The sequence below is a fragment of the Balaenoptera musculus genome, chromosome 2 (assembly GCF_009873245.2).
Source record: "Balaenoptera musculus isolate JJ_BM4_2016_0621 chromosome 2, mBalMus1.pri.v3, whole genome shotgun sequence".
In the NCBI taxonomy this organism is placed as follows: Eukaryota; Metazoa; Chordata; class Mammalia; order Artiodactyla; family Balaenopteridae; genus Balaenoptera; species Balaenoptera musculus.
The window spans coordinates 136375588-136401698 of NC_045786.1; the positions used below are offsets into that span (position 1 = coordinate 136375588).

General features: G+C 35.3%; 1 protein-coding gene across 3 annotated transcripts in view; it reads left to right on the forward strand.

Annotated features, from left to right (window-relative positions):
* The window catches only part of SNAPC1 (small nuclear RNA activating complex polypeptide 1), a 37852-nt gene extending 12285 nt beyond the window's left edge, over positions 1-25567 (forward strand). Inside the window, exons 2-10 of one of the 3 annotated variants that reach the window (XM_036844413.1) lie at positions 2322-2481; positions 2645-2785; positions 3208-3312; positions 8230-8388; positions 9942-10010; positions 10722-10784; positions 13434-13584; positions 21243-21341; positions 23956-25567. In XM_036844413.1, coding sequence (XP_036700308.1) covers positions 2322-2481; positions 2645-2785; positions 3208-3312; positions 8230-8388; positions 9942-10010; positions 10722-10784; positions 13434-13584; positions 21243-21341; positions 23956-24008 — 1000 coding nt within the window. In that variant the 3' untranslated portion in view covers positions 24009-25567. The remainder of the gene's footprint in view (positions 1-2321; positions 2482-2644; positions 2786-3207; positions 3313-8229; positions 8389-9941; positions 10011-10721; positions 10785-13433; positions 13585-21242; positions 21342-23955) is intronic. The other 2 variants (XM_036844415.1, XM_036844414.1) reach the window with 2 other exon arrangements.
* The last annotated feature ends 544 nt before the right edge of the window (positions 25568-26111 follow it).

Here is a 26111-nt window from a genome sequence, read left to right on the forward strand (position 1 = left end):
ACCTCCACTGCTTCACCCGGACCTAGGTCACCATCCTTTGCCCTCCTCTAGTCTCGTTTTCTTAGAACTCCATGTTTAAAAACAAACACACAAGCAAAGACAAAACCCTGCATGATTGAATTCATTTTTCACACAACCGCCGAAGTTCTAAAGTGCAAATTTGCTCACGTCACATCCTTGCTTCCCACCCTTCAGTGGTTTCCATTGCCTTTGGGGTGCAGCTCAAATTCCCTAACATGGCTGGCAAGACCTTTCGTGACTGGCCTCTGCCCATCGCTGCACCTTCGTCCACCAGTCACTCCACGCACTCGCTTTCTTGCTGCAGCGTCTGCACGCGGCTCTCTACAGGCGTTTCCTCAGCCTAGACCTCTACCCGCAGCTCCCTTTGCCGAACTACCTTATTCTTCACTCAGGTTTAAGCTCACATGACAGTTCCTCAGGGAAGGCTTCCTTTGCCCTTCTAGACTAAATAAGGTGTTCATGCTCTCTTTCTTCTGTAGCACTTTGTGCTTATTTTATCTCTTGACTTAACCACATTTTATTATACGTGTGTAGTTCAGAAGGCAGTATAGTGTAGTGGTTAAGAGCATAGATTACGGAGTCCAACTGCCTGAATTTGATCAGAGTCTACTAACTGTGATTATATGGTAAGTGCACTCTAAGTGCTCAATAAATATTCACTGTTATTATTTTTAAATTTACCTTCCACTGGATTGAGCTCTGTGAGAACAGTGACTGGATGAATCTGGTATTCCATTAGCGTAATGCTTACAATATTGAAAAGGCTAAATAATTGACTGAATGAATGAGTCCGTGTGATTAAAACTCTATGTTTTGCTGAATAAAATGTAAACGTTCTCTCTTTTCTCTTAGTTGATGTAAAATAACTACCTGTGTAGTTTGTACATTGTAGGGGATGGAGAATGGAGAACCGTTTGTTGTACAGTTAATGAAAGGAGAGGAACCAATTTTTTTTAATGGTAGTAAATGTAATGCATTTATAGCTGTATTTAATCCGTAGAACAACTCTGAGATCAGTAATTATCCTTGTTTTATAGATGAGGAAATTGAGGTTTAAGAAGGTTAAGTAATTTCTCCATGATCACGCAACTAGGTGGTAGAGTAGATATTGAAACCAGTATGTCTTACTGTTTCTGAAACCCATGATCTTTCACTGAATCCCTCTTGGGAAAAGTGGTAGTTTAGAAAAAATTTTCTGGGGTTACCCCAATTCTTTCTTTCTTTTTTTAAAATAAATTTATTTATTTATTTATTTTTGGCTGCGTTGGGTCTTCATTACTATGTGCGGGCTTTAGTTGCAGTGAGCGGGGGCTAATCTTTTTTTTTTTTTTTTTTTCACACACACACACTGTATTTTATTTTTACAAGAGATAAATAGACTGACACCAAGCATTGTACATGGATGACCACAACAAAAGCAACAATGATTGCAATTACCAAACATGAAACACACTCATGCTATGTCATAATATTGGCATTCAGTCCAGTAATCCTCCACTGTAACAGCTCCTTTACTTTGCAGTGAAAATTGATTTGTATATTCTTTGCCTCTGAGTTCTTGTTGGATTTTTTTTTTTTAATTCAGACAGAAAGTCACAAAAATTATACTCATCCTCATCAGTTCACTCAGTCCCATGTAATTAAATTTTTTTTTTCATCTTGATCTTTTGTTAGCACTTTTATGAGTTCATCAGTTTTTCATTAGAGTTCTGAAAATGCTTATTCATTCAGTTCAGGGGGCTAATCTTTGTTGTGGTGCGCGGTCTTCTCATTGCGTTGGCTTCTCTTGTTGCGGAGCACGGGCTCTAGGCACGGGGGCTTCAGTAGTTGTGGCACGTGGGCTCAGTAGTTGTGGCTCGTGGGCTCTAGAGCGCAGGCTCAGTAGTTGTGGTGCACGGGCTTAGTTGCTCCATGGCATGTGGGATCTTCCCAGACCAGGGATCGAACCCGTGTCCCCTGCATTGGCAGGCGGATTCTTAACCACTACGCCACCAGGGAAGCCCCCTACCATGGTTATTTTATATATTAAATATTTTAAATTATTAACCGGTGATAATTTATAACCCCACTCCTTTTGCTCCCAATTCAGCAATAAATTTGATGCTTTAGGAAGATGCATCATGTTTACCTAGTGTCTCAGTGTAAGAAGCACAGCAGAAAATTAGGTCTTCGTGCTTAAATCATGAAAGGATCAGATGTGGAATGCCCATCCACTTTCTAGCAGCTGCTATTTAAACAAGTATATACCTCTTCTGTTATTTTTTTTCACAGCCATAATATATTTTCTCTTTGTTTTCTAGTGGTAGAATGAGAAATTTAGAAAAGAACACGTTTACAAAGGAAGCTTTGGCTTTGGCATGGCGATACTTTTTACCTCCATACACCTTCCAAATCAGAGTTTGTGCTTTGTATCTGCTATATGGATTATATAACACCCAGCTGTGTGAACCAAAACAAAAGGTAATATTCGGTGAGTTGTTTTCTTCCAGCAGAAATATGAAACAGGTACAATATTTTCACAACCAACTGATTTAAATAGAAATGCCAGTGCTTCAAAATTATAATACATTTGTGAAAAAAGATTTACATTTACTAACAACTTTTTTATTCCTCTTGTTTGCAGATTAGAGTTGCCGTGAAGGATTGGGATGAAATTTTAAAGTTTCAGCAAGATTTGATAAATGCACAACATTTTGATGCAGCTTATATTTTTAGGAAGCTACGACTAGACAGAGCATTTCACTTTACAGCAATGCCTACATTGGTATGTTATCTAAAATAGATTGTTTCTCAAAATGAGAAATTATGCTTTATTGTCCGTAAAGTACCTAAGTCTCCAGAAAGTGGAAAGATTATTATATAGTTTCCAATACTCGAAGAAAGGCTTCTTAAAATAGGAAACAGTGTTGGGGATTCCTGGCAGTCCATTGGTTAGGACCCCGCACTCTCACTGCCAAGGGCTCGAGTTCAATCCCTGGTCGGTGAACTAAAATCCCACAAGTTGCGTTATTTCAAAAGTCTAACAGTCTTTGAAATATGGATTATTTAATAAATATATACTTAGAGCTGCTTTTTTTTTCATCCGTGTTTACTGATAGACAGTTTTTGCTGCTGGCTTACTTATTTCAGTACTTAAAATATATCTTTTAAAAGACATCTATTTTAAAGACATTCATTATTATTTAGCTGTCATACAGAATGAAGAAAAAAAATCAACGAGCTGAAGTTACTGAAGACTTTAAGGACCCAAACGATCATGTAATGAAACTTATCACTTCTGATGTATTAGAGGTAAATTTGTTCTTATGTTCTTGAATTTTTTTTAAAAATTGTTTTATTAACTACATATCGAGGTTATACCTTCATCTACTGGATACTGAAAATTTTTCTAATGCTTTTAACCAATCATAGAATGCTATTACCTTCTCTAAAGTGTCAGGAATATTACATCCTAAATATATCAAAATTTCTGGAATATATCTTGAAACACAGTGAGAAACAGAAAGATGTAGAATACTTGTCTTGGACTAAGGATATTTAGATTCAAATACTGAAACCACCATTTGTATTTGACTTTAGATAGGTCATCAAACAAGAATTTAGTGACATTATTTTTTTAACAATATGTGTTCATTTCCTAAGTTCCTTTTTACAATGCTTGTGTAAAACACCACCACTGAAAACAGTGAAGCTATTTTGATGAAACGAAAATTTGAAGTCAAGAATAATGGATAAGGGGTACGGTCTTAAAACAGCTTTTCCATCTGATATATTTTGGTATTTTATTTGAGTTGTGCAATGTTGAGAAAAATCTTCTTTTGCATTGATAAGTAGTGATACAGAGTTTTACTTGAGTGGAAATGTTGCCCTGAGGTTAAAACAAAACCTCACTAAAGGGCTGCAGCCTTCTAATCAGTGATCCATTCTCTCTTCAAAAGAACGGATTCATACGTACACAGAGAGTGCGCAGAGTGAGCACGAGCAGGTGGGGGCCTTAGTCATGTGTTTTTCATTTCTTTGAGCCTTAGTTTCCCCCTCTTTAATATTAGGATTGCAACCCTTATTTCATCCAGTTGTACGAATCGAGACCAACCTGTACCTGAAGAGTGCTGAGTGTGGCCTATAGCACATAGTAGACTCTTCTTAGTAAATGTTACTGCTTTTCCCCCGAACCCTGTTCAGTCTTTTCCTATATCAGGAATGAAAGAGGGATCAGATCTTTGATTTGCTCAAATGTTTCTCTGTGTTCTGGGTGCTGCCATGTTCTAATAACTTTAGCTGTTAGGTTGCATCTATGATTTTCTAATTCAGATAGCAAATTGCTTTTTGAAAGTGCTCTGGGTCTGCTCTGTATACTGACTTTATTTTTGAGCAAGAATTGCTAATCTGGGGTCCATGGATGGCCTTGAAAGTTTCATGGATCCCTTTCCCCCCTAAATTGTATTGAAAATTATTATACATATGGACGCTTGGTTAGGGTGAGGTACTCTATCCTCAGATTCACAAAGGTATTCATGTCCCCCAAAATGTTAAGAATTACTCAGTTAGAGGGAAATTGTTTGCTAAATATCTAAAGACTTGGTATAGTGCAGGAGCTCTACAAGATGTTTTGTGTATATTATTTTACTCCTTAACAACATCCCTGCAAATTAGGTGTTTTAAACAATTTAAAATTTTTTGTTAATTTTTTTTAAAGTAGGTGTTTTTATCCCTGATTTAAAGTTGAGGAAACTGGGCTTCCCTGGTGGCACAGTGGTTGAGAATCTGCCTGCCGATGCAGGGGACACGGGTTCAAGCCCTGGTCTGGGAGGATCCCACATGCCGCGGAGCAACTGGGCCCGTGAGCCACAATTACTGAGCCTGCGCGTCTGGAGCCTGTGCTCCGCAACAAGAGAGGCCGCGATAGTGAGAGGCCTGCGCACCGTGATGAAGAGTGGCCCCCGCTTGCCACAACTAGAGAAAGCCCTCGCACAGAAACGAAGACCCAACACAGCCATAAATAAATAAAAAATAAATAAATAAATTAAAAAAAAATAAAAAATAAAAAAAATAAAGTTGAGGAAACTGAGGCACAGAGACTTTAAGTTAGGAAGTGATGGAGCTAAGGTTCTGTATGGCTGCAGTGCCTATTTGTTGGATAGCAAAGGCCTTGTCTGAGCTGGGACTGGGGTTGGAAATATATCATTTGCAGACATCTCGTGAAGTATAACAAGAATTAGGATCTGCCCTCTAGCAATTGAGCAAGAAAGAGGTGGGAGAAGATTATGTAGAAAAATAAATGTGAGAAAAGAACTTTGTATAATAGAAGGAATTTGTATTTTGTCTTTTTGGCAGAGGGGAATCATTTAGAAGTTTTAGAGATTGGAGAGGCTTAGAGTGTATATTTAGGTTTGGGGTAAGGAGCCAGTTAGAAGGAGGGTTTGTGTAGAAGAGAAGCAGCACAGTCCCTGCTGTGAGGTGGTGGGTCTGTGACCAAGGCCTGGTGGAGAGATTAGCCTTGAGCAGGAGAAGGCACATCTTCCTTTGAAACCTTGGGAAGGAGGTGAAAATGGATTCCTATAATTGGTTGTGAAGAAGAGAAGCAGAAGGCAAACAGACCCGATAGCCTGAACTTTAAGAGGCCTCCTGCCAGAACCAAGAATTGAGAAAGTTTGGAATAGCCGTCGTGGAGAGTGAAAGATGTTGGGATACCAGAAAGGATTTGCCAAGAAGTACTGATGTGAATTATAAAGAGAGAGGCAGAGAATGTTCTATAACAGTAAGATGTTGTTCTTATCAGTATTCTCCAAATGAAAGAAAGATGATTTGAACCCAGTTGGTTGTAATTTTTGATTGTTGACTAATTTAGTGGTAGAATGTTCATTTTTTTCAACATACATTGCTAAACTTTTTTTTTTTTTTTCATTTTAAGCTCTTTTACTACAATGTGTTGAATTAAAGATTCCTCTGTTAAATAAATTGTATATGTCAGCAAGCAGGTATGGGAGATTTTAGAGAACAGAGCTGGGGTGATGCACAAAGCCGTATTCTTTTAGGGTGATTTGAGAGGAGGGTCAGAAGGGCCAGGCTATGAAATGCCTATTCCTAGAAACTTCTAGGAATGGAGTAGTCTGTGTGAAGTCATCCTGACTTTATCTGGCATCTTTATCTTTGGTAGCCTTTTCCTTCAATACCTGTGTTGGCTTTATTTGTCCTGTCCTAGCATAGCCCATGACCCATTTTCACTGATAATCCCTAAATTTAATACTTTTCTATTTTCCTTCTACTGCCTACAAATGCTGTTAAGTCTTCATGTCAGCATACTTGAATTCTGGTCATGATTCTGCCACTCATTAGTTCTCTTTTGTGGTTAAGGAGGTATAATAAAACAAGAGAATAGGATGTTGAATCAAATTATCTGATTTTTTTAAAAAATTGAGGTATAATTGATATAACATTATATTAGTTTCAGGTGTATAACATAATGATTTGATATTTGTATATATTGCCAAATGATGACCACAGTAAATCTAGTTAACATCCATCACCATACATAATTACAGTTTTTTTGAGGCATCTGCCTTCTAATTCCAACTCTGCTACTTAAATATGACCTTTAGCAAATCATTTCACTTTTGAATCTGTTTCTTCATTTATATTTACAATTATAATAATGGCATTACATGTTGAGTATTCACCATGTGCCAGGAATATGCTGAATGTTTTTTGTATGTTATCTCACCAATCATCATAATAACCCTGCAGAGGAGATAGTATTTTCCCAGTTTTAAAAACAAGGAAACTGAGGGACTTCCCTGGCAGTCCAGTGGTTAAGACTCTGCACTTCCACTGCATGGGGTGTGAGTTCGATCCCTGGTCGGGGAACTAGGATCCCACATGCTGCGTGGCATGGCCAAAAGAATAAATAAATAAAAAAAAATAAAAACAAGGAAACTGAGGATCAAGAAGTTGAATAATTTGCATAAAGTAAGACACAGACACTGGATTTGAATGTCCAGGTGTGTAAAGCTCCAAAGACCATACACTGTCTTTTATTTCTTAATCCTTTGATTTTGTATAGTGGTTTACATCATACAGAATACTTCCACTTGTATAAGCTCACTTAATTCTTTTGTAGTGCATTAGGCGTCTTTACTTCATTTTGTACAAATGTGGAACGTGATTCTTAGACGGAGGGATTTGCTCAGGGTCACAATCTAGCAAGTGACGGAATTCAGGCTCAAAACCAGGTCCAGCTAGTGGTCTTTGGCCTGTATTGTAGTGCATGTAAAATAATGGGAATATAGCACATTGTACCGTGTAAAAAGTTAGGGGCTTCCCATGTCTGGACACTCTTCCCCCTTGAAGATCCTGCATATGTGAGCACTCACCACTCCTGAGCAGTTTTGAATTCCTTGAACAGATATCGATCGAGTCCGTCAAAATCTCCTAGAAATGCATTGAGTAGCCTATCTTGGGGATGACTCAGAGGTTGTAGTGACCATCTGTGATGGATAGTTCTCTGCTGGTCTCTGAGCCAAGTCCCAGTGCTGGTTTTATGTGATTCTTAAGTCCGCCTGCCGTATTTATGCTCCCTTTCTCTTTACCCTGTATACCTGCCCATTTGTCTGGAGTTTTCTGGGGGAGGAAGTTCTAATAAATGATGCCTTAAATGGTGTCATAAATCACTATTTCATTTAATCTTGAATCTTATCACTGAGGTAATGAGGAAGCTTATGGGGACAGGCACAGAGCTTTGAGATTTGTGAACGTCAGCCCATCTCTGTGGAGGATTGGGAGAGAGTCATTAGATAGGAATTTCCGGCCGAGCATAAAGAACTGTGTAAATATCCTTCATGTGACAATATGAAATCAAAATGTGATATTAGTTATCAGGAGTAATACTTAAAGGTATGCTATACTATAAATAATTTTTGTTACATCCAGGAATGCAATCTTATGTTAACTAATCTCTCCCCATCGTTTCTGCATACAGTGTGTATTACCTAATGTTTGTTAAGTTGAACTCAATGATTCCATACTTCTGGAAAGCAGACTCTTCATTAATAATGTTGTACTAGTTTGCATAATTATATCATTTTCAATGTACTGTAGTATGTTATTCCTTCTCAACTCTGTCACTTTGGAAGGTGATTTTATTTTGTTCTGATTTTGCCTTTAAGTTTCTCCTTGAAAATTGAATTAAAGGACTCATCGTTTCACTTTTAGGAAATGCTGAATGTTCATGACCATTATCAGAGAATGAAACATATAATTTCAGCTGATAGATCCAATCCAGACAAAGCCCTCAGCTTGATAAAGGATGATTTTTTTGACAATATCAAGAACATAGTTTTGGAGCATCAGCAATGGCACAAAGACAGAAAGGTTTGTAACTGTTTGATATGTCACCTCTGCATTTGCATCATATGTGACTGGCTAGACATGGGTGAGGATGTTGAGAGGCAGCCTTGCTTAGTGGCTACCTCCTGTGAAGCTAAGATCTGGAGTGCTTTACTTTTTTAGTATCAGCTTTGTCAGTTATTAGCCATGTGATCTTATTTAATCTTACAAATGGATTTTATATGTAATTATATAGCATATTATTAAATAATTATAATTAATACTTGTAATATATTATATAATATATTATATAATATATTGCTAAATAATATCCATTCTACACACACACACACGTACGCTATGTAGTATACATAATTATAGAGGAATAAATAGTCTTGGTGTACCATGGGTTTATTACAATCTTTATAATTTAGCATTCTCCAGAGGTTACACATTGGCAGTCTTTGGGCCAAATCCTGCACATACTTTTTTTTTTCTTTGCATAGCATTGTTCCTAATATTTAAAAAATTTGAATCAATTACCAACATTTAAATATTTGTGGACTTAACTTAAAATTCCAGACTTCCAACTTCTGTTAAAAGTGAGAGGTTTGGTAGCACTGGTCCTACTTTGCTGCATGGCAGTGGACAGCTAGACTTGAGTGATGGCTTCTCCCATTGTGACAGAGCATGTGCTTTCTGTTTCTCACGTGCTCTACCTGCCTTCCTTTATCCATTTACAAATCGCATCAACACAAGTCTTCCATTTAGTTTTCTGATCCAAATACTGATGCTAGAACTGCCCATATTCCATATTAGCCTTTTCAGCTAGAGAAACTTTTTTACTCCGGAAACCTGAAGACCAGCCTTGCTAAATTTACTTTTGAAACCACTACTCCATCTAATTTTACTAAATACTTCTAGGAAAAAATAAGTAATTTCTGATTACTTACTATATGTTTGATAATGTGTTAGTGTTTTCACAAATGCTAGATAGGCATTATTATCTTATATAGCATTGTTCAGAGAGATTTGTTGCTACTTTTTGGATTATATAAAGGGAGATGGCTCAAAACTCAATTTTAGAAAAGATAAACAAGGAAAGTGATGAGATAACAGCCTTGGGAAGAAGGAAATAATTTGCTTCCTCTGCAGACATTTATTTTAATGAGAGCACATTTTAGAATGTTTGAATACTTTAAGTGCTACAAATGGGTTGCACAAATGACCTAGGCACTTAACGTAAACGTCTATTGTAGCACTGTCTTTTAACAACTCTCTTTAATGAGCATTACTAAGACCTTTGAAAACCTGAAGGAAAGGAGAATAAACCAGTTTTCTCACTACCACATAAAGTGCATGTCATCTTTCATTAGTTAGGAGGATTTAGGTATTTTCTTGATGAATTTTGTAACTCTTCTTTAACCTAACCATGATCTTAATGTCAGGTGGTGAACCATGTTTTGATACTGTGAAATATTCTTTTAGTTTTTTAGTAATTAAAGTAAATGATTTGCATTGTTCTGAAATTGACTTTCAGTTAATTTTTAGTTGGTTTGAATTGTAAATGTGTAAATATAACTTTTTTGATCTTTCAGAATCTATCCTTAAAATCAACAGCTAAAGATGGAGAAGAAAGGAGTGAAGGAAACTCACAACAATCAGAGGTCAGAAAAATTCACTATATGATTGCTTATGGGGCAATAGTTTGGTTAGCTTCTTTTCATTTTATGTGTGGCTGTGATTCTGTATATTAACCGTAATGTCCCATGGTCAGTATTCTAATACATATCTCAGAAAATTCTGTAACATGGGTTCTGTGAAGGGCTAGCCTGTTCTCTGCTGGAAACCTTGTGAAAGACCACATCAGTTATAGATTGGGAGTGGGATGTTCACAGTTTTCAGCAGGGAGAGGGAAGGATGGTGGTGGAAGGTGTCCTCAGTCCTGACAGGGGCAGAGTAAGGCTTTTGTAATACTGTGTCTTTTCAGCCTTTCAGCCAGTGTGGAGCACAAGCTACTATTTACTGCTTTCTGTCTCCAGAGTTTTCATCCATCTTAGTGGATAAGGCAAGGAGCCATCTTTGGGCATAGGAAGATGAGGAGGGAATGGCCTGGTCACCAGGAATTTCATTCATATCCTCCTTAAATCCTGAATGAAAACAATCCACAGCCATGGGGATGTTTTCATGGCACCTGTTAGAAAGTAGTGCATGTTTATATGCCTTACTTAATATATGTCCAATAAATGTTAGTTCCTTTTACCCTACCTTCTGTCTCAAATCTTATTTCTGATAAAAAAAATACTTGGGAATTCATAATTTTGCTCCATGTTTGTGTGTTTTAACTTTTTCCCTTTCCTGTTTATTTTTACTTCCAGAGAAGTGAAAGGGCAGAATCATTAGCGAAAATAAAATCAAAGGCCTTTTCAGTTTTTGTTCAGGTAAGTTATTTCTTAAATAAGGTAATTTAGAAATTTATGTGATGCTTTTGTAGTCACATTTTAATTTTTTCATCAAAGTAACACTTGTGCATAGTTTTAACTGATAATACTGTAAAGTTTATATAATCCAGCAGTCTCCTGCTCTACCACTTCCTGCCCCTGTACTTCTGATCTCAAGAGGCAACCATCTTCACCTTTTTCTCTTTTATTTCTTCTGGTATTTACCTGGAATTTTGATGCCATTGTTCTTTACTGTCTTCCAGCTTCTAGTATTCCTGATCATGGAAGGTTTTAGGATTTTCTCTTTATCCCTGGAGCTCTGGAGTTTCATGATAATGTACCTTGGTGTAGGTCTCTTTTCCATCATTGTCCTTGGCTCGCATGGTGGACATCCTTTTGATCCGATAGCCTTCAGTTCTGGGGGATTTTTGTATTGTTTCTTTGATCGAATTCTTTGCTGCATTTTTGCTCTTTTTATTTTCGTATTTTTCTTTTCTGTTTTTATCTATTTTCAGAGAGATTTCTTAAACTTTATCTTCTGAACCATTATATTGAATTTTTATTATTTCTGCTGACATTTTTTGGTTACTAAGATTTTTTTTCTTGTTCTCTGAATCTTTTCTTACTTAAAAAATGTATTCCTTATCTTTTTGTTTTTCTGGATGCAATATGCTTATCTGCTTGAGGATGTTAATTAGTTTTTTGAAGTTTCCTCCTTTTTCCCCAGAGTTTTTATTTTTGTTTATTCCGTTCTCTGTCATTCATTTTGTTGGCTTTTTTCAAACGTTTGAAGATCCTCAGATCATTAAGAGTGGTCATGTGGAGATAACAGCTTTTTAGCCTCCATGCTTTTCTAGGATGTAGTCATTTTTACCAGAGAGCAGGCTTCCATTCCCTTGCCTGGGGGAGGAAAGTGGTAAATAAGCCCAGCTGCCAATGTTTTGGGCGCCTACAGAGACTCTGCCAGCAGGCTCATCGTTCCTTCTGGAGGCTTCACTCAACCCGCCTATTTCTAGTAAGAGGCTTTATCCCCTTCCTTAGCTATACTGGTTTCCTCAAGCCTTCAGCTTCTCTGATTTAGCCTCTCCAGAGAGCAAACCTCCTGTTTTCTACAGGAAGAGGTCAGTTGTTCAACTTTGAGGCTGCTAAATGGGATAATATTCCCTATGTAGATTTTTCATATATCTACCCATTTTTTTAGTCCCACTTCTGATGACCCCAAATTCCTGATCCATTTGGACCAGCTTTCCTTGTAGTAACTTCCTCAATACAGGCAATTAGGTTTCAGCTTTCTTTATTCTAAGTCAGCCATCACTTTTACACTTCAAAATTTTGTTGTTTTGTTTACAGCTTCATTGTTCCCTATTATCTCCATTTTGTGAGTTTATTCATTTTTATTCCTTTCCTTTCATTTTAGTGGGGTTTCAGGAAGGAGCACCAATAAACTCATATTTTTTTCTGGTTTTTTTTTTTATGAATCTAAAAATGACTTTATTCTGTGGGAAACTACTATCATTCTCTGGTTGTAGAAATAAAAAGGAATAAATGAAAAAATTAAAAGTGACTATAGATTAGTTAAGTGTTATATATTTGCGGTACTACAGTAAATTGAGTACAAAATATTGTTGAATGAAAGCATCAAGGGCAATAAATTAATTATTCCAAATTCTTTTAAACCAGAACTATTTCCATATTATATAGGCTAATTGTTGTTTAATGTATTTCTTAAGACATTATGAAATACTTTAAAAAATTATTAAACAATTAAATTATAATCCCCATAAATTGTTATAAGAGGGTGTTATTGCATAGTTGTAGTTTTTTTAATTATTGAGGTATAATTAACATACAGTGCATGGTAGCTTTTAAACTGTTGTTAATACCTGCACCACATATATGACATTCACTGAAAACTCCTGTAGTCAGGGCTCTGCTTAAGCAAATAAGGGCATTTATTGACTGATGTAACTAAAAAGTCCTTGGACTGTCCCTCCGTTTCTCACCTCTTATGTTGCTTTCATCGCCTTCAAGTGCAATTCGTGACAGCTCCAGCCTTGCATATTCCCAGCTTTAGGTTCAGTGGAAAGAGAGAATTTTCCTTTCTAATAGTTAAACAAAATTCTAAAATTGAGTTATATCAGCTATGACACAGATCACACACCCACCCCTGAACAAATCATGGTGGCCCTGGGAATGTGAAACTCATTTTGACTAGATCGGGGCCACATGGCCATACGTAGAGCCAGGCATAAAGTAGTTCCACTTGAAATACATGGTGCTAACTAAGGAAAATAAAATGTTAGAAGAAAAGGAGAATAGGTTATCAGGCGGTAAAATGGCGGTACTTGTCCTTTACACCTCCATTTCCCAGCCATGCAACTGCAACAGTTTAACCCAACGAGGATATTTTAACCCTGTTTGAGCAGATGAGGATGACAACTGCAGGGAACTCTTCCTGTTGTAAAGCTAAAAGAGTATATACAGGTAACAGGTATTAACCAAGCGAGTATCATGGTAAAGTACTTTATGACAAGTATTTCTGTGAATCTTTCCTCATCTTTGATTGTCTGTTTTGTTGTTCCCTAAATCACCTGTCAGTTGGGTTCATTTTGCGATTCATTGTAATTAATTGGATTTGCATCTATTTAGGCATCCAAGTCAAGAAGGCATCGTCAGATCAAACTTGATTCGTCTGACTCTGATTCTGCATCTAGTCAAGGACAAACCAAAGCAACTAGGAAAAGAAGAAACAAAGAGACATTGAAACCAGCAGGAAGGAAGATGTCTTCCAGAAACAGAGGTAACTTTCTGAGACTTAAAAAGGGAAAACAGGCCTTATTTACAACCTCCTCTCACCATGTTGTCTTTATTAAAAAGGATTACTTGTTTAAAAACCTTGTGAGATTTAATATTAAAAATAAATTATCTTAGATTCTTGGAATCTTACTACTGAAAGGGACTCTAGGAGTCATCAAATTCATCATTTCATAGATGATAAAATTTAGGCCCATAGAGATTAAATAAGTTGTTCAAAGTGATATAGTTAGATAGTTATAGAATCAATCCAGAATTATCCAGAGCATACTTTATTAGTAATTTTTGTGTGTGAATCAAACTTATGTGTAGAATAAGGCATGATAAGTAATACATTCTGTAAACCGTATTTTCCGTTCGCTTCACTAGCTAAGCTGTACCTGCTTTTCTCTTGAAATAGTTTATCTATAAAATTACCTTTGGTATTTGGTTTTTTTAAAAAATGACTATATACTCAAAAAGTTTAATTTTTAAGCATTGCACAAATAGTATATGTTCACCATACATAAAGTTGGAATCTGATTAGCAGGCTCAGGGGGAAAAAAAGGAGCATTAGAAACATAGTGAATATTTAGTGCCTAATATAAGAAACACAGAGCCACTGTAGCAGTATATGAAGATATGTTATAGCCTTGTAACATATTTTTTTCCTATATTGAGGCAGCGGAGGGAGAATTAAAGTTAAGTACCTTTAATACAGTCCAGATATGATCAGTTCCGTAACTTAACGCTTGAAGTGCATTGAGAATTCAGAGGAGGAGATACCACATTTGTTAAGGATAATCAAGAAATACTTCAGAAGGAGAATGTTTTTAGTTTTCTTTACAGAGCTAGCAGATATTGTGAAGAGAACTGTTAGACTAATCTCACTTATAAGTATTAATGAAAAAATTCTAAGTTTTATGTATCAAAAGAATCTCAGATACAAAACAACTTGACTGCGTACATTCATTCTGAGATGCAGGGATGGTGCAGTTAGGAATCTATCAATATAATTTGCCATATAAATAGGTTAAAGGGGAAAATGTGAATTCATTTTAATAGTTACCCAAGAACACATTTGATAAAATCCAGCATCCATTCTTGATTTTAAAAAATATCCTCCAGATGTAGGGAGTCAGCAAACTTTCTGTAAAGGGCCAGATAGTAAATGTTTTAGGTCCAAGTGGAACCTTCATACATTTCTGGTGGGAATACAGAAAGGTATAGTCACTCTGGAAAACTGGCAGTTTCTAATAAAGTTAAACATATACTTACCAAATAACACAGCAGTCCTACTCCTTGGTATTTACCCAAGAGAGATGAAAACTTATATTCACACAAAAATTTCTATGCAAAAGTTTATAGCAGTTTTATTCATAATTGTGAAAAATTGCAATCAGCCTAAATATCTTCAGCTGGTCATTGTATAACAAACCGTGGTGTAACCATCAGTGCGATACTACTCAGGAATAAGGCACTACTGATACATGTAACGACATGGATGAATCTCAGTGCACTGTGCTAAGTGACAGAAGTGAGACACAAAAAAGGCTATATACGATATGATTCCATTTACAAGACATTCTGGAAAAGGTGAAGCTACAGAGACATAAAAAAGATCATTGGTTGCTAGGAACTGGGGGTGGAGGGAGGTGTTGACTGCAAAAGGGCACAAGGGAAATTTTTGGTGTGATGGAATTGTTCTATAGTCAATATTTTGATTACAGTGGTGCTTGCACAACTATGCATTTATCCAAACTCCTAGCTCTGTACTGCATTAAAAATGGTAGTTATATATTAATTCATCCAAAACCAAACCAAAACAGAGGACATGAGGAAAAGATTGATTAGTTTGATTATACTTAAAAAAGTAACTTCTGGTAGATTAGAATGTTTTTTCTAAGGTATCAAAGATACTTAGGTTTAGAAACCTGCACAAGCATTTCTTATTAATTATCAACCTTATTTCTTACAAGTGCAGCTGAGAGGTAAGTTGGTCAAGCTGCTTTCTTAAATGTCCGGAAAACAGTTTTTTTTATGCGGTTGGAAAGGAGGAGCCAAATGCAAGCTAGGAAAGAACTTAAATGAAAGTTCCTTTTCATCTGAAATGTTTGACACATGTAACTTATGAAATATCACTTCTTTCACTAGCCATAATTTTTTACTTAATGTAGTTACCGAAAACATTTTCATAAACTCTGAAATTAACTTTTAAGGATGACTGAGGTTTGTTATTGAATTTACCTAGGTGTATTAGGGAGGGTTTAACCCATGAGAAAGAAAGTACACTAAAATATGATCTGAATTAGATCCTTAATTGTAACTCAACTATTCCAGCTAACCAGCTTTGTAGCTCCTCTGAAGCAGAGGTAATTTGTTTTTCTGCACCTTAATAAAGATTCAAGTGCTTACTAAAAAGTTTCTCTTTAATTAAAAGTTCATTTCCTCAAAGTAGAAAAGTATTTTTGATTTCATAGTTTTTTCAAAAATAGGTGTCTTATATTCCATAAAATGCAAAAGATCTTGTAAAACCATTTGCAGCACGTAAGATAATGCTAAACTTTTTAATTTTAGGAGAGCTGTTATAAATTAGCAAGAAAAGGACCACCACCCTTTAGAAAAATGGGCTTAGGACATGAACAGGCAATTCATGAACAAAATGTGGTTACCATGCATATGAAGAGATATTTAATTTCATTAATAATGAAAGAAATGTAAATTAAAACATGATTTTCATGTAATTTGTTATATTGGCAAAGATTAAAGATAACTGGAATACCCATTGATAGTGAAAGTGTGAGGAGGTAAAATCTGAATTTAAGTGGGAGAGTGAATTAGCACATCCTTTTTAGAGAGCAATTTGAAATCATCTGTCGGTTGATTTTAATCAGTTTTAAATGTACATGCCTTCTAACTTAGCAATTCAGTTTCTAGGAATTTATCCTTTACAAGTGACAAAAACACACAGGACATTCATTGCAGGATTATTGACAAAGACTGTTAACAACTCAAATGTTTAACATTGAAAAAATGTTTAACGTTGAAAAATCCATATAAAGGAATATTTTACAGTTATTAAAAAGCTGGAGAAAGTTCTATATATACTGATATGAAAATGTGTCCAAAATATGTTGATACATTGCTTAGTGAAAATGTTTTTTTAAAGAAGAGTATGATTCATTTGTTAATAAATATATATGTAGACGCAAAACTACTATAATATAAAATAGATAAACCACAAGGTCCTGCTGTATAGCACAGGGAAATATATTCAGTATCTTGTAGTAAACTGTAACGGAAAAGAATCTGAAAAAGAACAATATGTGTGTATATATATGTATATGTATATATGTGTGTATGTATATATGTGTGAGTGTGTGTGTGTGTGTGTGTATATATATATATATATAAATAAACTGAATCACTTTGCTGTACACCATAACACTGTAAATCAACTATACTTCAATTAAAAAAATGTAGACAGAAGTACAATATATATCATTGAAGAAATCTAGAAGCATATAACAATGATTAATTCTCAGGGATGGGAAATTTCTAAGTCCATAAATTTCTGTGTTTGACTTTTATGTGATAACCATATGTTTTATAATCAGGAAAAATCCAAAGATTAAAAAACAAACAAATGGGGGCTTCCCTGGTGGCGCAGTGGTTGAGAATCTGCCTGCCAATGCAGGGGACACGGGTTCGAGCCCTGGTCCGGGAAGATCCCACATGCCGTGGAGCAACTAGGCCCGTGAGCCACAATTACTGAGCCTGCGCGTCTGGAGCCTGTGCTCCGCAACAAGAGAGGCCGCGATAGTGAGAGGCCCGCGCACCACGATGAAGAGTGGCCCCCGCTTGCCGCAACTAGAGAAAGCCCTCGCACAGAAACGAAGACCCAACACAGCCAAAAATAAATAAATAAATAAATAAAAATTTTTAAAAAAAAAACAAAAAATAAAACAAACAAATGTAACAATAATTCCTTAGACTAAGGCAAGTAGAGGGATTGGCATGAAAAGAGGCAAGGTAGTTGGAAGTATAGCGTGTGAGGGGCCCGTTTTGCCTAGAGCGTAAAGGATGTGTTGAAGAGTTACTGTCAACGTGGAAAGATATGTTGAGGATTATATTGTGACCAGGCCTTACATGTGGAACCAAGAAGTTTGGACTTCATTCAGTAGGCAGAGGGGAGTCATGTGAGACTTCTGAGCAAGCAAATGGTATGACCAGTTTTCTTTGAAGAAAATCAATCTGGGAGTAGTATGGAAGGTAGGTGGGAACAAACTGAAAATAGGAACACTAAATAAAAGGCTGTTAAGGAGTAATGGGGATCTGGCCAGGTGGCTGTAGGAATTAGACAAGCAGATTAACAGGAAAGCCAATGGATATCTACAGGTAACCAAATATTTAGGCTGGTGGAGAGGGATGAGACAAGGATGCTTAATGCCTAAGCAACTGGGGGATGTTGTGACATTAACAGAGTAAGGATCACAGAATGAAGATTTCATTTGGGGGAAGAATTTGCCCCAATCTGCCTTTTTAGGCTCAATTTCTGTAACAGCTGTCTAGCACATAAATAGGTGCTCAAGTATATTGATAGGATTTACCCAAGTTTGTATTATTTAAGCTTCAGCTATACCTGTTCACCATTCCTAGAACATAACATGCATGCTTCTGGAAGAACATCAGTAATAGTAACGGTGATACATGATGGTGAAGATGATAACAACTATTATTTATGTAACGCTTATTATCTGCCAAACTCTTTTCACACGTCCAAGGTCACCTAACTAATAAATAGAGCTGAGACTTGAATGGCAGTCTGTTTGAATCCAAGTCTGAATCTTTAACTGCCATATTTGCTGTCTCTTAGGTAATTGGAAATGTGGATCTGGAGCTCCAGTTAGACACTCACTTAAGTAATTGTTGTATTCTAGCTGCATGTCCTATAATTGTATGTATTGAGGTTGAGCAATTGTCTATTACTTATCATTGCATTCCACATGATTAGCTTCGAGCAGAGTAAAACTATCGACCTGACAGCCTCTGAGGAATTAGTTGTGTGGATAACTGAAGTTAATCATTTAAATGTCAAAATTTACTTTTTAAACGGTTAATTATTCTGGTTGATATCTTTCTAAAACATACTACATTCTTCTCTGTATGTTTCTTGTTTTCTACAATGTGCATTTATTATTTTTTACATGTATTTTATGCTCTCCTATTTTCTAGAACAATATATCCTGAACATAATTTCGTTTTCTCTTTATGATTCAAGGTTATCATCATTAGCATGTTATTTTACTGGGTTTTGTAATATAATGATCCTATCAAATAGCTTAAGTGTGTGGCGCAGTTGACCTTTATACTTACGGCTTTGTGCTGCAGGACTTTGTCAGTTCTTATGTTTTTCTGTCACATTTGTTGTGGTAGGTGTCTTCATTCTGTTCTCAGTATGCAGGCTTGTAGCCATTTTTTTCCCTTTTTGCTGCTTCTTAACTGTACTGGTTTTAAGAAATGGGTTTGCCATTATGCCTACATAAATAAATGTAATTTATTTTTGCTGCTTCTTAACTGTACTGGTTTTAAGAAACAGGTTTGCCATTATTCATACATAAATAAATGTAATTAGGTTCTGGATAAAGGCCTGAGGAACATATCTGTGAAGTTCATGAGCCTTTATTTAATATGTGGACTTTGAGATAAACATCCTGAAGTTGTGTGTTCACTTCTTGGTTCCTGGCTGCATGATAAGTGGGTGAAGCATTGTATTTTGTTTTTCAGAGCTTTTAGAGAACATTGATTTTCTTTTTTAAACTTACTCATTTAATGTAGAAATATATCTCAAAATGTAGTTAATCATCATGTGACTAGATGAAGGTTTTTTTTTTCACAGTGACAGTTTTTAACTCAGAAATCCTTCCCTTGACATTGTTGGATAGATTCTGTTAGGTTGTAAATGTGGATTTTAAAAAATCATTAATAGTTGATATGGATGGCCATGGTACAAGATTATAAAGAACAATATTAGTAATTTGAGGTAGATTGTACTGATTATAATCTTGTGAACAACTGAAAAATTTTACAGGTTCAAAATCCACCCCCCTCCATTGCCAAAAATGTGATTAGATATGGAAATAGATTTCCTAAAAGATTATCTATCATCTTAAAAATCATGTAAAAAAATTATTGTATCTAATACTTAGGACTTCCAAGTAAAGGTAAAATTCTATTTTAATAACTTAATGGGAAATTGGTATTATTTTATTAAGTTTGAATTGCATTTAAAATGGAAGCTTATTGCTACAGTTTACTCAACTGCGTCTAGAGCAATCTATTCATTCCATAAAATCTGCATCCCATTAAGATCCCAGAATACATGTGTTCAGAGCAGAAAGCTTAAACTCATCTTCATTTAATTTCTTGTCTCCTGTGCTGGCAGGTACTTATTAACATACATACTCTGTGAAATACTGTGTTATAAGATAGTTGAATCCATATGTGATGATTTATAGTTTATTGAGGCTCTAGTATATGGCAGGCACTTTTCTAAGTACTGGGGATACATCAACGTAAACAAACCAGAGTCTATCCTTGTGAAGCTTACATTTACTATGTATTATATATTAAGATATGAGGTGGTGTAAGTGTTGTGGAGAAGCATAAGGAACAAAGAGTGACTGTGGGGGGCGGTTGCTACTGAGACAAGGAAGTTATGTGCTCAGTGAGACCTGATAGGACAACGGGGTTTGATAATTTGATTAGGATATTTCTTCAAGCAACAGAAAGTTGATGTAGAAAACCTCCAATGTTTTGGAAAATGGAAAGTTACTGACAAATTATGACTAAGAGAAATATATCTTGTAGAGCATATGTGGTGATACAAGAAAGTGTGTCTGCATTCAAAAACAAGGCTATTACGTGGCCTCTTCAAGATCAGGAGGCTGTACATATGTGAAAAAGTACAAATTAAGAACCTGTGTTCATAGACAATCTGAACTGTGTTTCTGAAGTTTGTGCACATTTTCCTTCACTGTAATGTGATTTTACAGCTGTTTGTTAAAATAGTGAATAATTTAATGATCCTAAAAGTAACAGGTTTTGTGTGTGTGTGTGCACTTGTGTATGTGAGAATTGCCTTATTTTCAGGTTGTTTTATTTAATGATGGTTCCTTGGACAGCATTCTGGTGTTCAGCAACCAATATGGAATATTTGTCATTAAATCCATATCAGTCTTTAAAAAAAAAAACCAAGGCTATTAACTTTAGAATTACATTGGTGATTAATTAATAAAATTGAAGTAATACACATGATTATTCCCTGATGTTTGCAGATACAACCTGTGCTGTGTGTGATAAAGATTGAATAATATATCTGTGTTTGGTTAATTTTGTTTCTTCCCTTTTCCTCTATTTTCTTTACTTTAATGGAAGGATTAGAGACTGTTTTCAAAACATAGGTATAAATATATTATAAATTTATTAACACTTTTAAAAAAGATAGGTAGTTTTATATGCATATTTCTGTTTACCATTACAATTTTAGCTTTTAGTTTAAATATCTAATTTTTGTTATAATAATGTCATTATTTGTATAAAATTTTTTCTCAAAGATTAGCATTCTTTGTTTTCATATAAAATCATTTTTTCAACTATTTCCAGGTGACATGCAAAATGTACATAAGGAAGATAAATCTTTAAGTCTGAGTATGCCTGTAATTACAGAAGAGGAAGAGGAGGATGAAAGTTTTAGTGAAACAGGTACAGATGAAATTTTATCAAACTACTTGCAGAGCATCAAGGTTTAGAACCCTTGAAGAGCGTGACGGTTGGCTGTGTGTTCCTGTGATGCTTTAACTTTGGTACATTGGAGAATTTTAGCGTTAATCAGACCGTTAATCATGACACTTAAAAGTAAGTGATAATACAGTAAATGAATGGATATGGGGAGGCAGGGGTCAGTCCAGGTGAGAGGTGAAGGACAGGGAAAATATCGTTATTAGTAAGTGAATATCCATAATCGTGATGGTGTCTGAAGTGTATTTCTAACAAAGGGCAAAGGTCACAAAATGTGGATTTCTGGATATAACTTTTTAAAGATTTTATTGTTAAAAAATACTTACTTTCAAATTCTAGTAAATGTAAAATTTTCACCTATGAGATGATTGTAACTAAGTGGTAAATTGCACAACATGAATTAAAATAGCTATATCTTTTTGCATTGCTGTGATCTTAATCTGTTTGTAGTATTTGTTAAACAATAGTTTAAATAATTACTATCTCTAGTAATAATTACAGTAATGTACAGAATAAGTTATACATAGCAGGCTAGGCTTGATAATTGGTAATCCATCAATGATAATGAACATAATGTATATTAAGAATCTGCCTAATGACTTTTTTTTCATTTTGGCGCTATATTCATTCAGCAAGCATTTATTGAGTGCCTATTTTGTTTCAAGTGCTTAGGTAGGTATGGGAATATAAAGATATATCGTAGAAGAGTTTAAGAACCATTTTATTTTGATCACAGTGAGTGTAGATCTGAGCACAGTGAGTGGCTCATAGTGGACCTAAGTAACTACTGTTTAATGAATCAGATCAGTCTGTGCCCCAGAGGACCTTACAGTTTAGTGTGCAGAAAAACAACACAGTACCTTATAGTAAAGAGAAACAGGGTGCTATGGAAACATATAGAAGACAAAGACAATTAAAAGAGAGTATTTGTTCCTTCAGAAATCTGAGTTGCTTCTGTGATTTGCTTATGTCGGCATAAAATGGTCCTTTATAATCTTGTGAGTTTCAGACTGTAGTTGCTTTCTAGTTTTGTCTGGTAGCTTTTATTGTGAGTAAACAATCAAACACATGTATACCTTTATGGCTGCCTGACCAGTCCCATTCTAAAATCTATCAGCTTGTGAGTTTTAAAAATTTGGTTTTTATTAAATCATAATTACATAAGCACATAATTTAACAATTAACAGTTTTATAATACTCATTATAAGAAACCACAGACTTCTGACTCTGACTTCCATTTTTTATTCCCTAGAGACAACTCTTTCATAATTATTTTGGTATTGATCTCCATGTTTCTAAATAACATGTTTATATTGTCACTTATTCATGTGTCAGTTCTATGAATTATCTATCGAGGGAGGCAAGGATTTAGTTCTCCTTAATATATTCTTTTTTTTCTTATTTGAAGTATAGTTCACCTACATCACTATGTTAGTTCCAGGTGCACAACTTAGTGATATGATATTTCTATACATTACAAAAAGATCACCATGACAGGTCTAGTTATGTCTGTCACCGTACAAAGATGTTACAATATAATAATTTTATGTATTCTTAACCTCCCAATCCAAACACATGATACTTCTTATCACCCACCCTCTCAATATGGTTATTATTTTAGTTATATCAGTATTCAGCATTTTACAAAACATTATTAGCAGCAGGGCCATGTGATATATACTATGATTCTCCCTTAATCGAAACACTTATTGTTTGCCTTAAAGAGTTACTAATTTTTTTGCCTTATTAATTTGTTTCTTTATGTATTTATCACTAATTTACCCCCAAACTCTTCCTCAGTGTATAAATCTCCCCTTGAAACACTCGAGCACATTAGGCATTTTATCAGTGTCGTCTTCTTAAAAGAAGTCTCCTCCAGGCCTCTGACTTGCTTTACTCTGGACATCATTCTCTTGGCCTGCTGCCGCTTCTTTCCAGGAATCTATTTTCTTTTTCCTCTTAATTTTTTCTTTGTCTTTTCTCATTCCTTTTCCTGTCACTCTCCTTTCAGTTTTCATTGGTGGGGAATATTCCTTTCTTTTACATCTTCCATAATTTTCATGTTTTTGTGTCTTCTGTTATTTGCTTTGTTTTTAATGATCAGTAACTTTCAGGTTCACAGCTGTTTCTAGATGGATACTTACCTGAGTGTTGGTCATGGCATCTGCCATGGTAGCCAAAAAGATGTATGGTACTGCTGTTTTGGGTTACATTTTCAGGTTTAATTGGAAAGCAATTGAAATCTTAGTCACTTTCTCTTAGCACTGGCCCAGATACCTTTCAGATCTGGCATACTGGGCCCATGCTAACTATAGGGAGGGCATACCCATATGAAACAACCTCAGAGTAGCTTATTATCAAGTAGCATTTAGGATGATTAGGATCTCCAGTAGTAAGTTTACAACTGCATTATCATTTTGAAGGATAAAAATCATGTATATGTCAGGTTTAAGATTTCTTGTATCTTTGCTGTGAAGGCATTCTTACTATTATGCCAACCTATATAGTTTAATTGTGTGTTATCAATTAAGTATTATATTCTTTAGACCTGACAGGCTTCTTAATTTTTTGTCTTTAGAGTTCACTGCACCCAAGAGGAGAAGAAAACACAGAACAAAGAGCCTGGTGTAGAGTACTTAATTTTGAGCTTTCTGACAGAAGAAAAGATTCATATTTTGTGTATTGAACAGGAAGACTGCCAATATTAAAAATAATTCTTCTGGGAAGCTGTAGGTATTTCTTTGAAATGTCAATACTTTAATATAGTTCTAGAATAAAAGTACAAAAAAATTAGAGTATTATTCTAAAATTTAATTTTAACATCTTTTGTGAAATATGCATAAATGATAAAATTTGGATTTAGAATGTAATAGAAATAATTCTGTTATTTGCAGATTATTGCTATTTCCTACAACTTTTTTGTGCTATTATACTATCTTAGTACAGTTCTGGACGTGTTAACTATTCTATTTAAAATCTTTTTTCTTGAAATATTAATGTTTATTATATGTAAATGGCTAATTATATCTAGTTTGGTAATGTTTGTTTATGATGTATATTAACTATTTTATACATTACGTTGTTAAGTGCAATAAAGTTTTTGCCTTGTTTGCTTTATTTTCTTAATATTTGAAACTTATATGGTCAGTAACTAATGTGATTGATAACTTAGGAAGCTCAGTTTCTACTTCTGTAATCAATTAAGTATTCTTTTGTGCTTGTTTTAAAGCTCTCTTTGGCCTAACATGTCTGTATGTATACATGTATGTTTGTGTAGGTATAGATATATGTATGTATTTGTCCATTTATACATACAATATGATTACTCAGTACATTGTTTAGGTACAACATTTAAATACTGATTATTTCTAATAAAACCTTTAAGAGTAGTAATATAAATTTCAGAATGTGTCTGGTACAGAAAGTTGGTACTTAAAGAAAAAAATTCTATAGCTTCATGACTGTGCCTCTCTGTTAATTTCTCATTTGAGAGATTTAAACGGAGATTGCTTTAGCCATGGTGTTTGAATTGCTGCCGATAGCAGACCATCTCACATCATGTGGCTGGCTCAGCCTGTCTTAAAATTGATTAAACTCCATGTTGTTTTCCAGTGTGGTATATTCAGGAATTCTACAAATACCCCGTGAGTGAAAACGTGTGTAATCTTTTAAAATCAAAATACTAACACTAGCCCAGACAAAACTTTCACTTTTTAGAATCTGTGCTGTCACATTAGCCGTGAAACAAAATTGTTTCCCTTGACTGTTTCCCTTGTTTTCCTTGACTTCAGATGTTTCTGGTAACAGATAGGGCAGTTTTCATGATGTGGATATTGGGCAGATCTTCTGGGGTTTAAATATTCTAACATTGGGGTTTAAATATTCTAACGTTGGGATCCATTATTGGCCACTTGCATACCAGCTTATTTGCTAGGATTTGTATAAACATTAAAGTTTACAGACATTGTACAACTAACACAGTGAGTTGCCCTCTTATTTTTTCACAACAGTACTTTTAAAAGGTATCATTTCACTTGTACAGTGAAGAAACTGTACCTCCGGATGGTAAGTTCCTTGTCCAGATTCACAGAGTTAGTAAGGCATCTGGGGTACAGATACAGGGCTCTGGCCTATAATTACAGAGTCGTTTTTTGTAAGCCAACAGAGATGGAAATCCAGACTGGCTGCAAGAAGTAAAACCCCACTTCAAAATGGCTTAAACAGTAAGGAAAGTTTATTTGAAACCAGTTGAGCCTCAGGTGCGGGGCAGTCTGGGTTATGTAGTACATCAGTTCCATGATGCCTTCATTTACCCAGGTGTGGGTCTTTAGGGAAGGCTTTATATCAGTGTGGAGAACTGTTTACTTGCCAAGTTCTCAGACTCTTGCCTAGGACCAACCTTGCAAAGAAAGCCTTTTTAGGACAGCAGTCTCAGGCCTGCTCTGTTAACTTCTGCACAGTTTCGTTTCATTTTTCACTATTTCAAACAATGCTACATTGATCTTTGTGTGTATATCTTGTCTCACTCAGGTTGGTATTTCTGTTGAATAAACCTAATCTACACATAAATTTGTTAAACGCTGTGTATATATAAAATTTTGTTAATTACTGCCAAATTGAACTCCAAAAAGCCTGCCAATTTACATTCCTACTAACAGTATTTTGCAAGGGACCCTCCATTACACTGGTTATCAGTCTTTGTAATTGTTGACAGTTGAATACAGCCAGAATCTT